Source organism: Perna viridis, chromosome 9 (genome assembly GCF_037379345.1).
Source record: "Perna viridis isolate PV_CMFRI_1.1 ecotype Kerala chromosome 9, ASM3737934v1, whole genome shotgun sequence".
NCBI lineage: Eukaryota > Metazoa > Mollusca > Bivalvia > Mytilida > Mytilidae > Perna > Perna viridis.
In genome coordinates this window covers 4,880,729-4,905,792 of record NC_142453.1, presented here as the reverse complement: position 1 = coordinate 4,905,792, position 25,064 = coordinate 4,880,729, and the positions used below count along the sequence as shown (strand labels likewise).

At 34.6% G+C, this 25,064-nt stretch overlaps 1 protein-coding gene across 1 annotated transcript; it reads left to right on the top strand.

The window, feature by feature from the left end:
• The first annotated feature begins 224 nt into the window (after nucleotides 1-224).
• Nucleotides 225-18,242, top strand: LOC148606406 (glutathione hydrolase 1 proenzyme-like). Its single transcript, XM_088546005.1, has 12 exons — nucleotides 225-377; nucleotides 4,433-4,738; nucleotides 5,324-5,449; nucleotides 6,070-6,167; nucleotides 6,775-6,967; nucleotides 7,778-7,941; nucleotides 9,490-9,639; nucleotides 10,061-10,215; nucleotides 12,195-12,382; nucleotides 15,907-16,147; nucleotides 17,423-17,536; nucleotides 17,841-18,242. Exons 1-12 carry the CDS (start codon nucleotides 337-339, stop codon nucleotides 17,988-17,990), a joined length of 1,926 nt encoding a protein of 641 aa, XP_088402131.1. The 5' UTR covers nucleotides 225-336; the 3' UTR covers nucleotides 17,991-18,242.
• The last annotated feature ends 6,822 nt before the right edge of the window (nucleotides 18,243-25,064 follow it).

The following is a 25,064-nucleotide window of genomic DNA, read 5'->3' as shown; positions in this document are numbered from 1 at the left end:
GACGTTTCGTACAGGACATCCGAAATCATTGGAAATATTCGAGTGGAAGCTAAAATCGCCAAACCTTGGGTAATATAGTTGCATTTCATGGACAACGGTCTTTGCTGCTTTCATTCAACTTTACTTTTTGTACTTTTTTTCTTCAAGTGCCAATACTTTTGAAACCTTACAATTTATATGAGGGAATAGAGAGTTATTGAATTTTAATATATCATTTACGTTCAGTTATCTTTCATATTTAAGCGGGGATTGATTTAAAAGGATACACTTTGTTGTAACAGAGCGGAAAAATACCAAGATCACACAGGAAGTTAATACCTCCGAAATCTTCTGTTGATGAGGGATAAATTTAGTATAGGAAAATCTACTACCATGGGGTAAGTTTGGGTGTTAAAAATGGGTACGTTCAACATTTGTGGTATTAATACTAGTCTAAGACTTATTTAACATTTGAAGGTGGTGAATCCAATAGAATTGAAGAGCGAATAAATTATTGAACAAACGACTGACGTATTTATGGCGTTTATAGCCAAACTTTGATGCCTTTAAGTAAGGCAAAGTAGGTAATAGAAATATACATTAATAATAGGGCTTGTTCATGCCTTGTGTGTTTGTTTCACATTTATCATATTTTATTTGGTTGGTTTGAAATCGGTGTATACCATATTTCATTCGATACATCTTACATCTCCCTATAACATATATTAAATAGTATATATATTATCGGGTCAGCAAGTTTTATCAATCAATGTTATGAAAGCCCTGCCTTATGTATTGCGCTTGGGTTCGTTTGGACGTGACCCTATTCACCGAGATCCGCGTGGGTGAGGAAGATTGACAATTTTTCCTCATCCCAAGTTCTTCTACATAACATTTTGGTTGTCCTGACATTAATAATTGCCATGAAAATTGTTTTCAAAATTTATAATTTATGTTTGATCGCCTTTCTTCAATGACTAGTATACTGAACAGAAACATTGCAGACGAGATTATACACTATGCATAGATTTAAACATTTTAAGTGACATTGTCATATTGATATTGCCTTTTGTTATATATGACGGTCTTTCCTTTATGACTATTCCACTTGACTGTTCCTAGAGTTAATTAGTTCGAATAGACCTTAATTTTTGGCTCTGTGGTTCGAAAATATTTGGCTACATAATTGTTCAAAGTTTGAATTTCTTGCAGAATTATCCTTTGATTGCTCAACATTATGGGGTTCTTCGTCATCTATTTTTTTTTTCTTCATTTTATCCCTACGTTTCCAAACCCTTCCCTAACTTAATATACTTCATTAACCTTATACAGGTAAATTAGGGGAATTTTCGACCTGGTCAAATCAAACTCAGGTATAAAAGCCCCGTGCAGGTCCGGGTGTTAAAAGAATAGGCCTGCAGCAGCGCTAAGCTTGTCGTAAAAGGCGACTAAATAGTGCTCAGAACCCTAGCCGGGGGCTAGGGCACTCTGCCCACAGAGCAACTGGGATGTGTGCCCCAGGCGGTGAAATGGGGTACCCCTGGCGTGTTACATGCTGGGGTTGTCAGGATATAATACGGAAAACCTGACCGCAAACCATAGTGGTGCACCGTGTTGGGAAAGATGCCTCGCAGGTTAAAGAACCCTACTGTGGTATTCTCCCGGAGAAGGAACCATAGGGTTCCGCCAAAGGAGGCTAAATTACCCGACCCTACCCACCTCTCCCTATTTTCAGTGGCAATCAAAATTTGTCGACCCCATTGTCCTTGCGTCCCATTCCTTTTTCATTTCATCATCATTTCATGTTCATATTATCATCCATTTCATGTTCATCGTCTGAATATAGCTGAAATATTGCTGCTCGGACGTTAAACCCCAACAAACAAACAAACAAACAGGTTTAAAATTTTCTATGGAAGCGCATTTGGGTCACTCTTTAAAATTTCATCGCTTCTTCTCTACTCTAATACGACTTTTTTGGAAAAAATATTCGTCGATTTAGCGCCCCTATTTCTATCCTAGGATAGACATTAAATAATTAGAAAATATTTGTCAATCTATACATTGTACTATGTTGACTTATTTATATAGACTTTATTGGATGACACAATTAATTTACCCTGAAAAGTCTATTTTTTATCTCATAATGTGACGAAGATAAATATATAATAATGAATAAATTAACTTCCAATTGAATCTATAAAATTGCAAGTTAAACAAGGTTTATCTCAATTCATATAATCTCCTAGCTTATTCTGTCGTCCATCTGAAAACAAATCTCCTGCAGAAATAAACGTTTGTATATTCGTATATCTTAATCGGTCGAGGTATTTTCCTTATATCAACAGCGGGATGTTAAAAAAAGAAAAAAAAATCCGTGTCATATCATGATGGCGTTTTAAACGTTTTTAAATATTGTTAACCCTACGAAAAATTCAAATTCAGATAAATCATTTCCCAAAGATTCAGGGTAAACACATTTTTTAAATGAATTTAAGTTAAAATTTTTGCCCAAAAATGAAGTAGAGGGAGAAAAGTGCATTTAAAAACCAACCTATTAATTCCATCACAATCTTTTATAAATGAATTAAAAGCATCAAAATGTCACAAAATTTAATCAGGTTTCCTGCATTCATCAGTAGTGTGTTTTTCTTGATATTTCAATTTTTTAGGAAAATATAGTAATTGTTCAAAATTTATAATTTTTTTCTTAAACTTATCACTATAATAGACTTGTAACTTTGCGAAAAAATCATGACATTATACGTGTAATGATTAATCTTGGAAATAGAACAACTGAAATATATATATATATATATTTTTCATGAGTGTATCTTTCTTTTGTCCGTTAGAATACATCCATTCACCCATTGTGTTCCATTCTTGATTTGAGGTCCAATAAAAAATGAATTTTGGGTAAGGCAACAATTTGTAGTAAAAAAATGTGAGATATATATATAAAACATATAACTTTTGCTGATCAGATGCATGTTTGTAACTTCCTGAAAGATTTAAGAATTCGACTTAATGTAGAGAAGATATTAACATCATCAATTAAGTTAATTATTCTAAGCGTGACATAGAATTTTCCCATTTCAAGTGTTTAGATATGACCAAATGTAAATTGTTTCAAAGCGTGACTGAGAATTCGCGATATAGGTTATCCAGTAACAGTCTATATGCACTTTCATTTTCGTCATGCAGTTGAATAGTTAAATAGTAAGCATGATTTTCACGCCTCTCCTTACATCCATATGTACATATGTAGCTTAATTCCATATCAACCGTGTAATAATGTTGCTTCCAAAATGGTGCTTATTGTAAATGCGTTTTATAAACAAGTTCATGAAAATGGTCACGTCAAAACAGTAAATTGAATCATAAGGAAATGGGGTGACTTCCTTCCACATAAGCATCACGCAATTCCCTCATTTAGGGAACAACCCTTTGATTTTTTATGGCGGGGTCTAGGATGTTTCAATGTTTCCTTGCCATTTTATGTTGAGAAATATTTTTGTCCTGCCTTTTTTTTTTAATATAAACAAAAATGTTAGGGTAATAATAATTGATCCTGGTTTTTCATTTCTTGAATATTTCAATCGTGTCTTTTTATTTCAAACTTGATCCTAGCCTCCCATAAAAATCAAATGGTAGTTCCCTAAAATCGCCTCTGTTTCATGTGTTCATGTTTAGGCCGTGATTTTTACGTTTTGAATCACCCTATTGCTGACGCTTCGGTATTTTTTTGCCGATATTTAAAGGCATTCATAATAGCAAATGATTCGAATATTGAAATAATCTGGTAAATATTTAGAATTTTCAGTCTAAAGTAATTAACTTCTCTTGGTTTCCACTAGACTTTCCATAAATATGGTTATTTTTACCGTAAATTAGCACATATAAACACAAAATGACTTTTATTGGTAAATTCTGAATTTGAAATCACATCGAGATAAATATCAAATAACAAAGTTTAAGCAATGCTAACTTCCATATACAACTTCTTAGGCCAAACAGCACATACATATTTAAAAAGGTACATTTTCAGGATTTACGATTTTTGAAGCAGTATTTAACCAACACCTTCCAAGCTGAAAATAACTTCAATCTGAAAATGGATTAATCGTAACGCTGCATATACAGACTGCAGAAGTCTTTTTAAGTCGCTAATATTGTTAGCGACTTCTTGCACTCGTAATTTCGGTACGTTACATTCGCATATGAATTGCATAATCATATATTACCAGTTGTTTTCACTGAAAAACATTCGGGTCATCACGGTTACGAAAGAGTAACAATATCAATGAAACCATGATTCTAGCAGAAGTCACCCGATTTTAGAGCATATCACATTTGTGCTATTTCAGATGTTGAAAGTAAGCCAAAATCAGTCCCATAGAATACTTGACAATTAGCGACTTCGAAGACTTCAGTCTTTGATTTTCTTTTTCAGCCGCCATGTGTCAGCAAACCGTATGGTCATTATTTCTACTTTATTGATTTGTGCCTTGATCGTAGCACTAGGTGTCGTGCTAGGTCTCAAATTATATGGGAACGACACACAAGACTCCAACGCTTGTACTGTATTAAACGCTCAATCAGGACAGACAAGGAAATCACCAGACACAACAAAACAAACGACACCATCGACCACGCAAACGACACAGGGTTCACCAATATTTGTGTCCCATTCCAAAGAAGGGCGCTACCGATACGCTGCGGTGTCATCAGATGCGGGACCATGTGCTACTGCGGGAACGTAAGCAATCTCCTCCACAGACCTATAACTGCCTCCTGATTTACTACACTTCACTCTGCTAGCTTCCAGGCTCTGCTATACAAGATGTGAAAAAAATCACAGGGCATGAATGAACACTACTCATTGCAAATACGGGAAGTTGTTTTATTGTACTGTAATAACTTGAATATAGAGGCGGGGTGTAGCATTGAATGTGACAGAGGCTCAAAGCTTTGAAATAGCGAATACCCTCTGCACAGGAGACTGGAAAGTAAGCTCGTCATTCACTACCATGAAATTACTACAGTTATTGAAAAAAATAAGAGCAATTTCTGCGTAATTTTCTATTTTGCATGTGCACATTTCACCACGCCCTGCTGATTACCAATAGTTACACTCTATTTAATTAAAATAAAATATATCTGGATTTTAGGTAAGACCCTTACAAAATTAATCCCAATGTCTTTATCCATTTTTATTGTCATGACATCATTTACTAAAAGGACAGTCTACGAATTCACGAAAACATACTGATTTCCGATTAGTGTATTTTAAAAAAATATTTACCCATATCACTTTAATTTTTTTTATTTAATTTTCAAACAGTGAGATCATGGCGAGACTGGGCGGGTCTGCTGTTGACGCTGCCATTACCACTATTCTGTGTCAGTGCGTGTACCATTTCCACAGTTGTGGTATCGGAGGAGGCAATTTTATGACGGTATACAACCGGTAAGTCTAAAAAGCATGATCATGCCACATAACAAGAATTTTTTGCGACAATCTAAATTTCGAAATCGTAAAATATGTCAAGATTAATAACAATATAGTTTTACAACCATTAACCTTTTTAAAAACCGCAAAAATAAAGATTTATTAAGAAGCAAAAACAAAACGTAATTTTTTTAAACCAAACAGCAAAAATTTCGTTCCGTGAAAAACTACGGGTTATACAGTATCTTTCATTATATTCCGACTGAGTGCAAAACCGATCAGACGTCTTAAGAATACTACATATTTCGCAAACTTGTCAGTTTCAACATAAATAAAATAGAAACTGTTTTCGAACTGGGCTGGTGTATTCTAACCGCAAAAGAAAAGGTGTGTTTGGCGCACTGTTAAACCTAGATTTACCCCCTATTTCGTTTTAAATGCCTGTACCAAGCCAACGCTATTACGGTACCAGCTACCGCGGTGATGTAGTATTAATTTTGTTAGATTTATTTTGGACTAGACTTGATCGGATTAGTGTTCCGTAATTTGTTGCCATCCTTATATATTAAATATAAATGAAATAGAAACTATGTGAGAATCTCAACAACAACGATTAAAAATGATGTGTGTCATTTTAGGAAGAATCAGACAGCATACGTTATCATGGCCCGCGAGATGGCCCCCGCAGAAGCCAACGAGACCATGTACAGTGGCAGAATGGGATCTTCTACAGAAGGTACTTATTGAGAATACGGCTCTTTGTGACGATATAATGCATCCTCGGAAACCCAGACGTGCTTCCGTCGTCTGCCATTTCATGATCGAGTAGTAAGCATCAAAAGTCACCCTGGGTTTCCGAGGATGGAATGCATGTAAATATACTACATCTGTCTGCAGTTGTTTAACTGAGCATGAGTGACACATACTTCAGAGAATCAGGGCTTGGTAGTATACAAAAGAATTTTCCTCGCGGAAGTATATATTAGGCATGCAGAAAGAGTACTCTGCAGTTCAGACAAAACAGGTCTATTGTTTTTATTGCAACTTTTGATTGGTCGATCTTTATTTATACGCTGATAAAGATATAAAAAAAAACCTCATTTTTTGTGAGTAACACCAAGGTTGTTGATTGTTTTTTTTGTTCATATATCTTTTTTGACGGAAGCGTTCAAGGGACATTTGAATACTAGTATACTCGGAAATTTGAGTTCCAACGTGAAATGTAGAGATATTTTATGTCAGAATCGAGATTTTTTCAAAACTGTAAATATAAAAAATCATAGGTTCATAACACGTTTCTGTTGGTTTCATAGTTAATATCAATGAGATTTGATATATTTTAGGCGGATTAGCTGTTGGTATACCAGGAGAAATAAAAGGTTTATGGGTTGCTCATCAACATGGCGGGAACCTTCCGTGGCGAGAACTCTTCCAGCCCGCCATAAAAATGTGCCGTGATGGAATGGCACTTGGAAAGCCAGTAGCGGATGCTATTGATTCAAAGAAAGACATAATATTACAATTCCCTGGTTTGAAGTAAGTGAACCTCTTTAGCATTATTTTTTTAAATTGTTTTCACAGAGATGGGTCATTCAGTGCAAGCTTTGCTTGCTTTTGTGGAGAAACCTTTTGATTTTTAGGGGGTGGGGTGAGTAGAATAATTTATATCCCGCCGTTTCATTGTAAGAAAATATAGTTTTGCCTTTTTTCATCAGCAGAGCACCAAACTTTTTTATATAAATAATGAAATGATAGAGATCCAGCCCTTTGATTGTTTTTATTAATGGCTTGTCCTTAGTGTCATTTTGTAACACAGGAACATCTGGATCCTGCCCTTTTATATTAAATTTCATTCATGCCCCATCCCTATAAAATCACCCGTTTGTTCCTTTAGTAAATAAGGTTTTTTTTTGTTTTGACTACGCTGTAGTTAACTAGAACATGCGAGCATTACTTGGTCGAATTTTTAAAACAATCTGTGATTTTAATCTTAATGTCCAAGCGTCATCTTTTAAATCAAGGAGAACCTCAATCAAATCGTTTTTGTTTGTTTGCATGTACTGTTTGTGGACAATGTCATCGCAATTTTCAAAGTGAAGTTGTTATGAGTGTACAGAATAACCTAGTTTATAAGTACAGAACCAAAAAATATCAAAAAGTTAGATACAAATTAAATAAAATGTAAACCGAAGCACATGTTGTTGAAAATTTGCAAGACCGTGTAATGCAAGTTTCACTTTAATTTCAACAGGACTATTTTGACAGTAGAAAAAAAAATACCTGAAAAACACATTTTTACCGGCGGAAGCCAAGAAAAAAACTTGTTACTTTCATTTTTTATAACAGAAATTTACTGTATAAGAACGATACAAACACATTTTACAAAGAAGGAGAAATAATTAGGAGACCGAAACTAGCAAAGACATTAGAGACCATTGCTGAAGAGGGTCCCGATGCATTCTACAACGGGAGTCTTACTGCAGACATTGTCGCTGACATAAAGGAAGCTGGCAAGCATTATTTTTATTCAATTATTTTATGCTTGTGTTGAATTCGATTTCAATTCGATTTAATAATTTCAGGAAACGGTGTTTTTTTATTAGTGCACTTTTAAGTATCGTCTGTTCTATTTTTCTTGTCTGAAAAAAAAAAAAAATTAAAATGACTCTAAATCAACAGGTTATTCGAAGTAACTTTGTTTGCAGCCGTTTACAGCAAAAATGGCGAGTTTATTTTAATATGTAAACTGGCCGAAACCAAGTTAAACATGCCGTGTAATTCAATAATGGATTCCAGTCCAAATGTTAAAAATAAATTTGCAATCAAAACACTTTTTTTGGATTATTTAAATCGCAGATTGCAGACCAAGATTACGAGGTTATACAAAATGACCTGGTTTACTCAGAAGTGGGCAGCCAGTCAGAAAGCTTGTTGCAAATCAAATTAAATTATATGAAACTTTTAACAGTTAATCGTACCTCTTGTTCTCCTAAATGACAGCGCAAGATATTAAAGTATAGAAGGTTGTACTCGTAAATTATATCTCATGTATGCCTATACAACACAGAAACGCTGTTACCGAGATCAGTAGCTTTCATAAACATTCGGTAATTTATCTTAAGTATCAACATTCATCTAAAGACATAACAATGTACCGTATTTATTCAGTGTTCAACTATTGATTTTTAGGTGTAGTCATTTCCAACCCGTAAAAATTCAGTATGACCGTTGTGATTTTGCGTGAAGTGACAGGAAACAGACATCGTACATCACGATAAGTAAAACTAACAAGAGATTGACTTGATATTTGTCACAACGTAGAAAACTCCAGACATTCGATTGGGTTCGATGAGAGATATTCATTGTGACGAGTATCTATTGTATTCGATCTTTGAATGGTTTTATTTATCGTGTTTCCAGTCTGCACTGGACACTTAATATAATAAAGGCGAGAACGCAACGGTCATACTGAATTTTTACACTTTTCCGTGGTTGTTAGTACATTTTTATTACCATTCTTGACGCACTCTTTTTAAGTGTAGTCACTTCCAACCAAAAAAAATTCAGTTTGACCTTTAGAACTTGGGGTTTCTAGAAAACCAGAGGACGCTTACCCTATATAACGGTGCACCTGGTCAATGCTCCCAGTTTTTATTGGAGTCCGATTTACTTTTGTTACTTTGTATGTATTATTTTACTTCTTTGTTGTGGTCGTCCGTTTCCATGTCTGGTTTTTGTCCCTTGATTACATTCTTTTGATTTCCGCTAGAATCACATGGTTCCCTTGATTACTCAAAATCATTTTGACTTTCCAATCACCTTAAGATTATTTTTACATTATTTGCTAAGTGTATAATGTTGTCATTTTCATCCTTTTTTTTTATGAAATTCGAACATAATGAAACACGTTGGAAAGGGAAGGGGAGGCCAGAAGGGTTTCCGTAACGCTAAAAACTCTTGTCATAAGAACTTTTGAAATACATGTTCTTGCATGTACATCGATTGATTGATTTGTTGATGAATTATTTTTCCTCCTTTTTACAAATTTCTCTTTACAGGTGGTATAATCACAAAAGAAGATTTAGCAAACTATATTGCAATAAAGAAGGATCCTTTGGTGGTAACACTGAACAAGAATCAAACAGTTTTCTCTCCACCTCCTCCGTCAAGTGGAGCTGTTTACCAGTTCATCATAAACATTTTAGATGGTCTGTACTCGATTTATTTTTATGTTTTCTCTCCTCCTCCGTCAAGTAGAGCTGTTTACCAGTTCATCGTAAACATTTCAGATCGTCGGTACTCGATTTATTTTTATGTTTTCTCACAGTTTTATTGCTAAAACCCGATAAACTGATATACTCATTTATAATACTTTATTCTGACACCAATGATGTTAGTATTTATAGCCAATTTGTCCTATGAGAAATATCCTGACTTAAACGTTTACATGTTGATAGGTCGTAAGCCAAACTCACCCAAAATAATTCAGTGCACTTTGATGAAACTTTTTTTTTTACCCATATGGTCAATTCACATGTTTTATTGAGACCTTAAGGAATATCAATATACAATTACACACATACATAAATATCGCGTGTATAAGATTTTGTAACAGAACATGTTGTATAGGATATGGCTTAACGAATGAAAGTATGAGCACAAGAGATGGAGAGATACTGACGTGGCACAGAATTGTGGAAGCCTTCAAATTTGCTTATGCGAAAAGAACCCATCTTGGTGATGGTGACAAAGAAAGCCAGGAATTCCAGGACGAACTACAAAAGGTAAGTGTTTGATCAACAAATGTACCCCACAAAAAAAATATGATTTTTTTCTGTCATGAACAAAGAGTAATCCATTTGATACTTTTTAGAAGGAAATGTTTCCTAGATGTAAACTACAAAACTATTTTGTTTTACTTAAAACATATTTTTTCTGTGCAGAGCGTTTATTCGCTATTTCAAAGATTTCACGACTCGGTCATACTCAGTACTAAACAACACCTCCTTTATATGCAAATTATTTTAGTTCACCGGAAACAGTATCGCCGATACGTGATGAGTATTTTTTCCTTTTTAACTTCTATACTCACAACTGCCAAGAGGGTCTGCAGTCCTACCACAACACTTGTTACTCCCGTAGTGGTATTAATTCAATGTGGATCCTGAAAAAAATCGAAGGATCTTTTGGAGACAATCAGTTCAAAACTATTATCTGAATATAATAGCATTTAAAAAAAGCCTATGATTTTTCAACACTGCGTACTTCTATTCCCCATACTCAGTTAAAATCCCGACTTAAAACATTATACATCGTTGTTTTTCCAAAAAAGACGGTACACATAGATACAAATATATAGTTCTTGGTAGAGATTTCTCATAATTTGTAAGAAATAATTCCAAATCATCTTCCAAATATACAGAGACAGATGTTTACAAAATGCTTGAATTTTCAATCTACAACATATTTGTCCAGTGTGGTGGACGTGTATTTCAATAAACGGTCGGCATTCCAATGGGAACAAATTGTGCTCCTTTACTTGCTGACCTATTTTTCACTCTTATGAAGCTGACTTTATAGCTGATCTGATCAGAAAGAAAGAATACCGTTTGGCTAGATCTTTAATCTCAGTTTCCGCTATATAGATGACGTATTATCTGTAAACAATCCTAATTTCGGGGATTTGATACATCGCAACTACCCCAAAGAACTTGAGATAAAGGATACTGCAGACACTGTGAAGTCAGCTTCATATTTTGACCTACACTTAGAAATCGACGGTAAAGGAAAACTATTGACCAAACTTCTACGACAAACGTGATGACTTTTCATTCAGAATTGTCAACTTTCCTTTTCTGTGGCAACATCCCTTCAGCACCTGTGTATGGAGTGTTCATATCGCAACTCATACGTTATGCCAGAGCTTGCCGAAACTACGCAGACTTTTTGTATCCCACTAGAACTCTAACATTAATGCTTCTGGAACAGGGTTATGTTACTACAAGATTGAAGACATCACTACAGAAGTTTTATGGTCGTCATCATGAACTCGTGGATCGTTATGGTGTATCCATCTGCATCATGAAAATTGATTTATTCAACGGGTCATAGTTTTCCTTTCCTCGTTTATCTACCCGGATTTGACTTTTTTATGAGCAACTCGGCGGATGTTTCTAGAAAAACAGAGGACGCTTACCCTACCGGTGCACCTGATCCATGCTCCTAGTTTTATTGGAGTCCGAGTTTCTCATTTGCTTTTGTTACTTTGTATGTATGATTTTAGTTACTTTATGTTCATTGTTGTGTATGTCTGTTTACGGTGTCTGATCTTTTCCCCTGGATTACATTCTTTTGATTACCGCTATAATCTTGTTTCCCTTCATTACTCTTTCACACAATGTATAGCAGAGCCTATAAGCTAGCGGAGTGATACGTAGTAAATAAGAGTGCGGTAGTCGATCTGCAGAGGAGATTGGTTAAGTCCATCCTTTTGAACTTCTTTCACACAGGCTCTATCGTTTACCAGTATATATACTAGTTTGAATTTATTCCATAGATTTGGTTTAATGAAAAGGCCAGTGGCAGCATGAAATTTGAATTTTTGTTACTAAACGCTACTATCGTTGACGTCACGACAGATGGTACTACTTTCTGTAATGATATAGAGTCATATACAGTAAGGATAAACTTATGGGACAATGTAGATGAAAAAGATGGTAGGGTGTTCAGAACTATACACAATCAATGCATTTTTTAATTGCAGCTTTTGACTAATATGACGTCAGAATCATATGCTGAAACAATCCGAACACAGATCGATGACGACCATACGCAAGGGACATACTACTATGGGCCTACATTTTACGACCAAATTAAAACAGGGACGTCCCATTTATCAGTCCTGGCTCCGAATGGCGATGCTGTTGCTATAACAAGTACTATAAATTTGTAGTAAGTTAGTTATAACATGTTCTTATTTATTTTTAGCATAATTTTTCACAGAAGTGTTGAACACTTACCTAATATGATCCTGGACAGTTTTCAGAGTAAAATACAACATAACAAACTTTTTTCATCAATGATGCTTACTATTACCCCGGTTTCTGATTTCTTGGAGTGAATTTTTTCTTAAACTTTAACAGATCAGTCGATTTAAATTAATCCCATTATGCCGGGTCTGTCATACCTTCGAATTTTCTGAATAATTTCTAATAAATATAGGACAAAAAGTACTAAACTTGTGAATACATGTTGAGTGTGCGAGATTTAAGACATAATATAAAGAAAACACTTTTTAAGGGTATATATTAAAGTAGAAGCGACTCTTGAAAAGAACCTTTTTAAGCCAGTGAATACCTCTGTATTTGGTAGGAAGATCAAAAGCATCAGAAAAAGAGTGAAAACCTAGAAGTTCAGCATTTAAGCTGAAAGCTGAAAGCCAAACAAAACTTCGCCATAAGGACAATAGAAGCCAAGCCAAGCTTCGTAATAATGGCAATGGAAGCCAAACCAAACTTCAACTCGGCGAGTGTTTCTAGAAAGCAGAGGACGCTTACTCTACCGGTGCACCTGGTCCATGCTCCAGAGTCCGAGTTGCTCATATGTTTTTGTTACTTTGTATGTACGATTTTAGTTACTTTATGTTCTTTGTTGTGTATGTCTGTTTTCCATGTCTAGTCTTTGTCCTGGATTACATTCTTTTGATTACCGCTATAACCTTGGTACCCTTGATTACTCTTTCAACAGAACATCTTGACAAATAAACTGATAGCGCTTCACTTGAAGAGAAAAACCGCTTTGCTTAGGGTTAGTCATCTAAGTTGATCTAGATTCTTATGTACGACATTTTATTTACAAATTAACACGAAAGATGTACAGAAGAGGACCAATTTCTTGTTTACAAATACGGACATCAAAGAGCGGCTCTGACAGGAAATTCTTTAGCTGAATGAACACACGGAGAGCAACAAAAAGCATTAATGCATTATTGAACGTTCGTCTGTCTGATCTATGAGTTCAATGTCTTTTGGTACCCTCTCCGCCATTTCTGCTGTGCTACAGTAAAACCTTCTCGCTGGGATATACGTTTTGATAAATCTTTTGAAGTTCTGGCACGCAGAGAGACCAATGAAACTCTTTGTCAGTGACAAATTTGAGACGATAGGTGGAAGTCTGCGTGTTCAGGTCCTAGAATATGATGAATACTTCCTAAGCCCATCGTGGCGTAGCGTATCCCTCCTCAAATGTTTCGGCGTTTGTGGACTCCTTAGTTCTCGGTGAGGTAGAGTTTGGCACTCTGCTTGCAGGACAGCTTCATAACTAGTTTATTGTAGAACACGACATCTCTTACAAAGAATCTGCACCTTTTAGGCACAATCACTTTCCCCTATCACAGCGGTCGAAAAGAAGTAAGGCTGCAGCAAGCCGACGCTACTTAACAACCTCCTCCAATGCGAGGGGTAACAGGACTACGATCGACTATATGTCTTCGGAAATTCAATCCACCGGCCTGCATTCCCAGTGCTGCAGTGGGCGTTGGAAGAGGCTTCTTTTTTTTAAGTAATATTGGCACAGATAGATGCTGTCAACATTGTTATGACTGCCGTTGTTGTCTTCACATTCGTTGTACTTACTTCTTATCAACTTGGACAGTGCGTGGCAGCCATGAGAATGTGTAATGTACGGTAGGAGAACGCTAAATTTATATGTCTCTTCCAGCAAGATGTCAAGAACCCTGTCCACATCCACATTGTCCAATTCAACGACTTTACCAAAATGCAGCTCGATACCATTTGCACTCGTTGTTGGTCCGAGTTGTATGGGTTCAGATCTCACCAGCCCAAATGGCAGCGGGCAAATAGCGATACAAAGTGGAATATTTTTTCAAGTATAGGATTGAATGACGTACTCAAAATTATGAACAAACTCTTCCTGGGCGGCGACATCAAGAAGTTCTTTAAGATATCTATTTCTTTGTCTGCTGGATTTTTTTGGGGATAGTCTTCAGTATTGTTTAGCTTTAATAGAAAACTGATCCATTCTGTTCAGTTTGTTATTTTGCTACAGGATGTTGTACAGTAACAACGTAGTGTCATTTAGGGCGGGAGAAGGTTTCTTCTCTACTCAAATTGCTTCGCTGCGCTTTGCGATATGTCCTTTTCGGAGGATTTCATGTACATACCTGAATTTTAATCCAGTGCACTTATTTTTAGAAAATTAGAACCTCTAGTCTTCACCCATTTTAAACAGTGAAAACTGCTTTTAGAAAAGTGTTCTGTTTGCATAGGTTTAAAATACATTATAATTGGTATAAAGGGACATTCTAGAGTGTCTTGTTTAGACTAGCCGTGTGATTGATTGTTGCCTAATTATGCTTTATTGTCTCTGAAATTCAGTTGGTCGAAAGCAACGTACTCTCGTATTCTCTCGCAACCGTCGGCGTTGTAGACAGACGATCGCAAGAATTTCTAAAAATGCGGATGTCAAATTTTAAGCTTTGTAACATTCCGACAGAATCATACAAAAGAAAGCTTTTATAATTCATGAAACTAATCAAATGTAAACTCATTCTTTATGAGGTTGAAATTATATAACTTGAGTTAATATTTTTCGACATTCAATTGTTTTTGCAATGGTTTTCAAACAAACTTTAATCGGAAAAAAGTAGGCAAATATCAAACGAATTTCAACGATATTTGAACCAGCGTAAAACGAATATCGAAGTAATGAATTTTAAATCAATGTCAAACGGATATCAAAAGGAGGTGTAACAAATTTAAATGGGTGTGAAACAAACTCATATCAAACACAAATCTGAAGAAAAAATGTCAATCGAGCATCAAAGAGTAATCAAGGGAACCAAGGTTATAGCGGTAATCAAAAGAATGTAATCCAGGGACAAAGACCAGACATGGAAAACAGACATACACAACAAAGAACATAAAGTAACTAAAATCATACATACAAAGTAACAAAAGTAAATGAGCAACTCGGACTCCACTAAAACCTGGGAGCATGGACCAGGTGCACCGGTAGGGTAAGCATCAAAAGGAATGTCATTCAACTAATATTAAACGTGTTAAAGTGTAATGAACTAGAAGACATGTTCAATACGAAATCGATGAAAACAGTCAGCCAATAAAACAAATAATACTTCAATGGTTCAATATAGAATCGACATATTTGCCCAACCCATAGCAAAAGAAGTGATTCACTTTTTCTTAGATTTTTTTTTCAAATAAAAAAAAAATAATAGAACGATGAAACTAAAAGAACTGTTTGACGACTTGGCTTTTACTTTGACAATATGCTTGCTTGCTTACATGGGTGGGTAGCGGGTGAATCCTTTAGTTAGCATTATTTTTAGTTTTTCTTGTTCCTTTTGCATAGATGAATTTAAATATATTTTGCAATCACAACTTTCTCATTAAATTGAATTCAGTATATTGTAATGAGATATTCCTGTACGTTGACAGCTTCGGATCTAAGGTAGTGGGAAGTAGAACTGGTATTATATTTAATAACGAGATGGATGACTTTTCTACTCCTAACACAGTCAATTCCTTTGGGGTGCCTGCATCACCAGCAAACTTCATAAAACCTTATAAACGTCCACTGTCATCGATGTGTCCAAGTATTATTGTAGACAAAGATGGAGTTGTCAATATGATTGTTGGGGCTTCAGGAGGTACAAAAATTACTACAGCGTCAGCTTTGGTAAGCATATCGTACAAGCTGCTCATACATGGCCTTAAGGAGGTAGACCTAAGGTAATAGACACAACTCTTACAAATCACGTTTGTATTCAGCATTTTACATCAATCTCATGTTAGCATTAAAGTAATTTGAATGAATTTTATTCTGTAAACATGAAAGCCTTATAGGCTTTGGTAAAATTGAATATGATGCACACATATCATTGATTTCAAATGTTATGTCCCTTACCCTAGGTCTTCCTCTTTAGGCTGACACTTCCCCCCCCCACCCCCGGGGTTGTTATGTCTTTGACATTCACCATATCCATTCTCGTTATATTATACATCAACTGATACGCCCTTGTTTCATTTAACCATTGAGTTCTTTTCTCTTGTAATGACTATACTGAATTCACGAAATTGTGCACTGCATTGATATAAACTCGGATTCTGAGCTCTTTTAAATCCCAAATTTGTAAATTATATATATATATATATATATATGTCGGTGCTCTTAAGCATGAAATGCTCAAAATCGTTCTGTCTGAAAAAACGTATGCAATTAGGAAGTGACTTGTTTAAACTTTAAAAGCAGACACACAGCGTCTCACAATAGAAAGTCTATCACCTTCCCTTGTTCGAGACATCACCACTATTACAACATAGCGGTGCATTACAATAAAATAAAATGTTATTTGAGCTCCGTTCTTGTATATGTATCGAATCCCGCGGAGAGAACGACCAAAAATTAATTCTAAGATAAGACTGGCAAGAAAATATGGTACATTAGCCTGTCTTGTTTGAGGGGTATGAGGAAATCACCCCGTCTGTCTGTCTATCCGTCTGTCTGTTCACATTTCTTATAAGCTCAACTCCTCCCAAAACCGCTCAAGAGATTAGAATGAAAGTTTATAGTAATGTTAGGTATCATATGTAGATTTGCATAAAGGAATGTAGTTACTTTCTGATAACTCCAAGAGAGAGAGAGAGAATCCAATTTAAGGTTTTTACGTGTTAAAACTTCGTAAGCTAACCGCCCATGGAATTTTGATGAAAATTTATATATGAATTTTATGTAGATGTGCATTACAAAATATAGAACTGTCAGAGGACTCAAATGGATAGTTCAACTTAAAACATTTTTCATTTTGGAAAAATAAGACTTCATTATATGCTAATTAGCGAGAGCTAATCCAGGGGAAATTCGGCAAATTTTTAGATGAAAAGCAAATAATAGCTCAGAACCCCCTTTTCAAAATATCTCGATCCGCCCTTGACATGTAGTATTTAACTGTAGGTAACGGTATTAGCAGATCAACTAGGACTAGACATTAAAGAAGCAATTGACCACAAGAGAGTACATCATCAACTTCTTCCAGCACACATTACCATTGAAGAGGGATTTCCACAGGTTCATTTTTAAAACGTTATTCAAGCACATACTTACATCACCATTAAAAAGCATGTACGCATTTCATTGAAAATTTAATTTGTGAAGTTGATTAGTATATTAACTCTTTCTTCATCAAAGTATACAGTCAAATCTGGCTTAAAATACAAAAAATGTAGTTTTTCCTATGTTTTTTCTTTGCTGTTGTTTTAATCCCTGTAAAGTTTAAATGGTTTTGTCTTTTATGTTTTGCTTTTCAAGTTTTCGTAGATTCAGCAAAACAAAAATGTAATAATTTCTATTTTTAACATGTTTAATGTTTTAGTACATTATTGACGGACTAAAACAAAAAGGACACAACATCACAATGACCAGTAGTGCAGGGAGTGTAGTCCAGGGGATTCTTCAGAGAGAAGAAGGAATAATAACTGCTAACTCAGACTTTCGAAAACAGGGTTATCCTGATGGGTATTGAAACATGAGTGGGAAATGATTTAAAGTTTGTTGTATTTATAGAAAAATGAAAAGGGTGGTTGCAAGGAATGTTACATTACTGCTGTATAGTGATTGTAAGTCTCGCCAAATCTTTTTTCGGTCTTAATGCTCTCAAAAAGAGAAGTTCAGGATAAAAAGACAATTCAGCACAATATACTAATATATACGTTCACATGTTTCTGAATAGCTACCTTAATTAGTTCACTTGTTTTTGATTAGCTATCTTAACTAGTTGACATGTTTCTGAATATCTACTTTAACCAGTTCACATGTTTCTGAATATCTACCTTAACTACAGCACATGTTTCTGAATATCTACCTTAACTAGTTCAAACGTTTTTGATTAACTACCTTAATTAGTGCACATGTTTCTGAATAGCTACCTTAAGTAGAGTTTCACTTTTATATACGAGAAAAAATATTCAATAGTATAAATTTAATAACGTAATCTTTGTAGCAAAGTCCTTTGTGTAAGGACACGTGTAAATAATTTCCTTTCCATTAACTTAATAACGATGAAAGGGGTATAGGAAATGAAACACATCCTTAACAATTTGAAATCGACTGAAGCTACAATATGAGACTAAAACATGATTGAAGGGTTTCCCAAAACATTGACAAAATATTACAATTTAATCCTGCAGGACAACATACAGTGTACTAAATAAATTAACAACCTTACAAGTGCCAAACTGAACATAATTGTCCTACCTAGTAAAAAAGCGTTTTGTTTAAGTAGTACTCCAGCTGAGGATCATGCAAAATGTGATTCACGGATAAAAAGCCTACATATTTTTATTTTTGATATTTCGTTTGAAATGTCATAGTAAACAGAAATAAACATGTGGTTTTTCATATAACACGTGCTCTTAGGAGATAAAAATTATATAGAATGCACTGTAGATTTCAAAATGAAGGGAGATAACTATGTAAATGACGCTCAAATACAGTAGAATATGCTGGATTTTCAATGTTGATTATCTCATAAGAGCAGGCAGATTTGAATGAATAATTACACATGTCATAGTATAGACCCATAAAACAACTTAATTACAAAAATAAAAGTATGTAGACTTCTTTGGGGTGTATCACATTTTTCAGATTTTGCATGATTCTTATATATACAGCTACTTAAAATTTCATACGATTTTTAGCTTTGAAGAGCTTCTTACTTATATATGTACGTCCTTTGAAATCTATTTTGATGTCACACTCTTGTTGTATTGTTTCATCAATAATTTGACATCTATACTTTACTAACTCGGAAAAGTGGCACTTTGCCTAAGCATGGAAGGCGTCGCCACTGTTTCGGAATTTGCGTTACTATTTTTAAACCCCCTTTAAGTCAGTGATACTGATTTGAACATTTCCATTTCACTAGAAAAATATATAATGACACTAGTAATAACACTAGGAGTGTAGTCAGGTGTCATCTTGGGGAAATCTTGGTACAAGCCATTTCAAAACTACAAAGGTACAATGTTCAATATTCAGAGGATGAAGTTAGTAAGATAATTTCAAAACTTGAATATCTTTTAAATAATGACACCAAAGAAGCAGGTTTCTAGGCTTTTTTTATACTATATGAGACTAGAGAAAAATGGCTTTGAACATGAAAGAGATTACAACCGTAATATTAAAAAAATGGGCGTTTAGTTTCAATTTAGGAAGTTTCGTTTTATCTGTAGAAGGGAATTCGAGGGAACCAGGATTCTAACGTTAACAAAAGAATATAATCTAAGGATAACGACTAGACAGGGAAAATCGACACGCACATCAAAGAACATGAGATTACCATAATAACAGGTACAAAGAGCAAATTTGACTCCACTAATAACTCTTTGTTTCCGATTTGTTTGCTTGTTATATCTCTCTTTAGACGTTTTGGTCAAGCGGTGACGTGTATAGTCTAATTTATGCGACTTTTTATGTAAAATCGTAAATCCCACCTTTTGCCACTTTTGATTAACTATGACTATGACAATCGCCAAGTCATTAAAAGAACTCCAGAAAGATTGATTATGATAGTACTAAACAGAAAATACTAAATAAGTCATTTTTAGCATTATCACTCAACGGGTTTTGCTATTGAAAAATACGTTTTGAAAAATATGGTAATTTAAGTTAATTTCTGTTGGGTAGGAGTATATATTTTGCATTTTCCCACAAAACCATTGATGTTTTTGCAACTTACGTGGTACCATTTGAAAGCTGAGACATTAGGATACATGATGAAACCTATATATATATATTTGGCGTCTTAACAAGTGATGTTTCCGTAAGACTTGCACGCTCGAACAATTGTCACTTAAATCTTGGATTTCTTGTACTGATAAATGTTTAAGTTCGAAACAGGTTATTGAATTATCTCCTTCCAAATCCACTTAGGTATTTTGAAACACATGCCTACTCAATCACCGAAACTAAAAAAGGTTATTTGCCCGGTATGATACAAGTAACTAGTTATCCCCCTCGTCTGATTAAGTTATTGACGTGACGAGATGACTTACATTTACACCAGGTATAATTGAAGTATGTAACCAGATTTGATACTTTGTAAATCGGCAAGTGTTGGTCTGTGAAGATTTTAAGTTCTTGGTTTAAGTTACATACTTTTCTATTTATAATCCTTATGCATATCAACAACACAACAATAACACACAAAAACCTTGAAAAATGAGCACAAGTCATTACATATAAACACATATCGCCAGTCAGCAGTAGCGAACCTGATTAGTTTTTATCTCGAGTGAACTGTGACGGAAAAAGGAGACGGTAAAGATGTAATAAACTGTAATATAATTGATTACAGACGACAGACACAAATGATGCACCTCCCGTTCATGATATTTCGTTGGTAGCGTGAAAATCCATGTCACATATTTTGATCCTTGAGACGACGTCCGCATGAAACACAAGTTGTGAAGTTCAATATTGTGATTAGGAAAATTAAATTAATAAAAAGGTACACGGGTTACAATTGCATATTCCAGTGTAAAGTTACAGTAAAGGAACAGTACGACTAAAACGCAATCAATTTTGTAACTAGTAACCGTAGACTAAATATATAAAAAATCTTTATGGAACAAAGACCGGAGATGGAAAACAGACATATACAACAAAGAACGTAAAGTAACTAAAATCATACGCACAAAGTAACAAAAACAAATAAGCAACTCGGACTCCACTAAAAACTTGGACCAGGTGCACCGGTAGGGTAAGCGTCCTCTGCTTTTCTAGAAACACCCGCCGAGTTGCTCATAAAAAGTCAAGTCCGGGTTTGAGGCAGAGAAAAATGAAAACTATGACACGTTGAACAAATCAGTTTTCATGGTGCAGATGGTAACGATCCACGAGTTCATGATGACGACCATAAAACTTCTGTAGTGATGACTTCAATATTGTAGCAACATAACCCTGTTCCAGGAGCCTATTTGTTGGAATTCTATTGCGATACAAAAAGTCTGCGTAGTTTCGGCAAGCTCTGGCATAACTTGTGAGTTGTGATATGAACACTCCATAAACAGGTGCTGAAGGGATGTTTCCACAGATGAGAGAAAGTTGAGAATTCTGAATGAAAAGTCATCACGTTTGTCTTAAGTTTGGTCAATAGTTTTCCTTCTACGATATTATAATAGGACATCTTGAAAGAAGCAACATACTAAACATCAAAGTCAAAGACAATATGTCTAATAATATGAGTCCTCTTCCTGTTTGTCGATTTTTCAACTTACTTCCGACTGAATCGAATCATTTCAATTATACCATAAAAACATAAAAAAGAAAGAAACAAAAAAACAAAAACAAAACAAAAAAGTGTCAAAATCAAATCTTACTTGTGTTTCATTCCTTAAATAATTTCCAGTTTTGTTTTCTCATTTTTTACAATATTCAAACACAATTTTTATACTTGAAATATTTAATTGAAAAGTTAATAAGAATTTTGCCATTTTAAAGCTTTCACGGCTACATTTAATGTACAAATTAATCAAACGCCAGTAAAATTGTAATGAGAAAAAGCTATTAATAGCATATAGATACATAATCTTAAAAAAGATATCTTATTTACAACAAATGTGTACTTGTAGGGTATGCGCCCTCTGCCTTGGTAATGTCGCTCTTGTAAGGGAAAAGACACGGTCGGCAAGTTCATAATAGTAATAGTAGAACACTAAAACGATGCTTTAATTTTGACTTGGGATAATCAATTTTTCAAGTTCTATGATTTATTTATAATTATTCATATTCAAATATTTATTATAAAGGGTAATGACAGAATTATCGAACTGATAAAATCTAGGCAATATTTAAAAGGTATATCTAAATGGGAAGTCCGTATAACAAATTGCAATATCAGGGTATTAACCACAAAGTTGGAAACCATCGTCATTGATCATCATTTTAAGATCAATATCGTCTCGTGACGCGCGATGGTCGTGCATAAAAACGTAACAGAACGTCAGGATTGTCGCAACGCGAAAGTGGCGATGCTTTTACCTTATAAAAATTGTAGTTTAGTATATATGATTAATAAAAAAACGTTACCCGGGACAAGCTGAAAAAGTCGAATTCAGAAAGTTGTAATCGTTAAGCGCGTCGCTTAAACATGAACCTTTTGACTAATAATTTGTTAATTTTCCGAGATGTCCTTTTATTCCAAAATTAATACAAAAGAAAATGGTTCCTTTGCACGAAAACGGAGAAATTGGCCATATATACTGATTATTCAATTGAGTACGAACAGCGCGCGTAACGTCCATATATTTTTGTAGTGAAATGACTACTGTCGTAAAATTTGAGATGAAGGTCTAAACATGAAGCAGAGGAAGCTATGTCAGTTGTCTCTCTAATTTCTAGTTCTGATGGATAATCAAACGGAAGCCATTCTCCAAATTTAGGGTTATTAATAAAAAGAACATTTAATATTTAGATATGTAAATTCAAAGGATCTAGCCTCTTAAACATTTTTTACTTTTAAAATATTTTGCAGGAACTGTCCCTCCAAAAAGGACAAATATGTTGTCGAGGAGAACCTCTAGCATACAAATGAACTGTTGCTCAGTAAAGCAACTTTTGTCTTTTTTTTTATTTCTTATGGCAAAACATTTCAAATCGTAGACTAAAAACAATCAAGTTGACTTGGACACAAAACTGAGGGCATGGACCGGGAGCAACGGTAGGATGGGAGTCCTCTGTTTTTCTAGAAATTCCCGCCAAATTGCCCATAGAAAGTCAAGCCCGGGGTAGACAAAATATGAAAGGAAAACCATGACACAGTGAACAAATCGATTCTCAAGATGCAGATGGATACACTGTAACGATGCGCGATTACGACAATAAAACTTCAATGATGACTTCAATTTTGCAGCAATATAACCACGTTCCAGAAGCCTTATTGTAAGACGTCTTGTGTTGTTAAAAAAAAGTCTATACTATACAGAAATATATATATACAGATGAATTGACCCGGTCTAGTTTTGTAAAACTTAAAAATAAAAGGTGAAACTATTGATTGTGGGTAGTAGAGCATTCGTACATGAATAGATACAATACTTGTAAAGGTAAGGCGGTGTAAAATACATGCTTTAAGCTATCCGAAAAGATTGGGTTCTCTTCCTTGCATAAAAACACTATCACACATTAAATCTTACAATAAAAAGTAGCGAATAGAAATTTACATTATTTCCTGAAAGGCCTTATTCAAAACTTTATCATCTTTATTGAAATAGCTGAATTATCATCTAGTAGTATTGTATTTCACGTTTTTTTTTCTGCACTTTAAATCAATTTTACTAGTTCATGACATGAAGGGAAGTCTACCTGATGCAATCAAAAAGATAGAGGAACCAATGAGAAATAGATAGCCACCAAACTTAGGAATAGGATAGAATCAAAGAACTGAAGAGACTAGAGGAGATAGACTCATGAAATGAAGAACTATCTTTTAATACTGCTTACACACACAACACTACACTTAACATTTAATATATAACATAAAAAATTATGTGTTTTAGTGTAAAAACATCCCATCACACAGATATCCCAGTATTGTTAAGTACATAATATAGGTATGAAATAAGTACCATTGCACTATACTATGCACAAGTAAACCAATTTCTTTTCAATGGACTTTTTTTCAAGGAATGTAAATTTATTTTATGTTTTTCACAAAACTGAACTGAAACTTCAACCACATTCTGACAAAACAAATAATCTTGAATTTTTCGTCCGAAAAATTGTTCAAACGATGAACAAATTAAACTTCGTAATTCGTGTGTGGGGAGTTTGAATTTATTGAGTATCATGCTATTATTTTAACTAAAAGTTATCGTTTTTAATAAAATCGCAGTTTTACCAGACATTTTGAATCTTGTGTGGTAAAGCAAGTTTTGAAAATAAACAATTGCCTTTCTATTGTACAGTAACGGCGTCAATAAATTTTTTCAAGCGATGAACATGTATTTCCAAAAATTGAAATATTTAATTTTAAACAATTTTTAACCGGATTTATCTTTTATTTGTGGTCTTTACGATAGATATGAATTAAATTACGTAATACGTGCGGTTACACAACTATGGAATAAGAAATCTCATATCAGTTACTCATCTGCATTTCACATTCGAAGTTCATGATAGGGGTTTTTCAGTACATCAGTATGAACATGATGGGATTCATCCTGTTTTTGGGTTAACTATTCGTTACAATGTCAAGCTTTCCTTGCGGTTTCTTGCTTGATGACAGGACAATTTCAGGTCCTTCCGCAAATGACATAACAGCATTGCAAAATTAGTGACCTCGTCGAAACTCTATGCCAGGTTAAGACTAAAACAGTGATTGGCCTATTTAGGGAAACAATTATTGTTAACTGAGGTGTACAATAATAATCAAAGCGCTTCACTTGTGGCAGATAACATAGTATTAAAAACCAGATATGTTGGTTTTGAGCAGATTAACTATGAAATAAGGCAGAATGATCTACAATTGAAAATGATCAACGAATATGAAAGTCCGATTCGAACAGCTCAAGAACTGATATCTGAAAAGGTATTTGGT

Bases quoted from the DNA above. Each gene is read 5' to 3' on its own strand.
- LOC148606406 (XM_088546005.1), top strand. From the start codon at position 337: ATGAGGGATAAATTTAGTATAGGAAAATCTACTACCATGGG. The intron at 6,968-7,777 runs GTAAGTGAACCT...TTTTTATAACAG, and splicing joins TTACAATTCCCTGGTTTGAA to AAATTTACTGTATAAGAACG. The intron at 17,537-17,840 runs GTTCATTTTTAA...TTAATGTTTTAG, and splicing joins TTGAAGAGGGATTTCCACAG to TACATTATTGACGGACTAAA.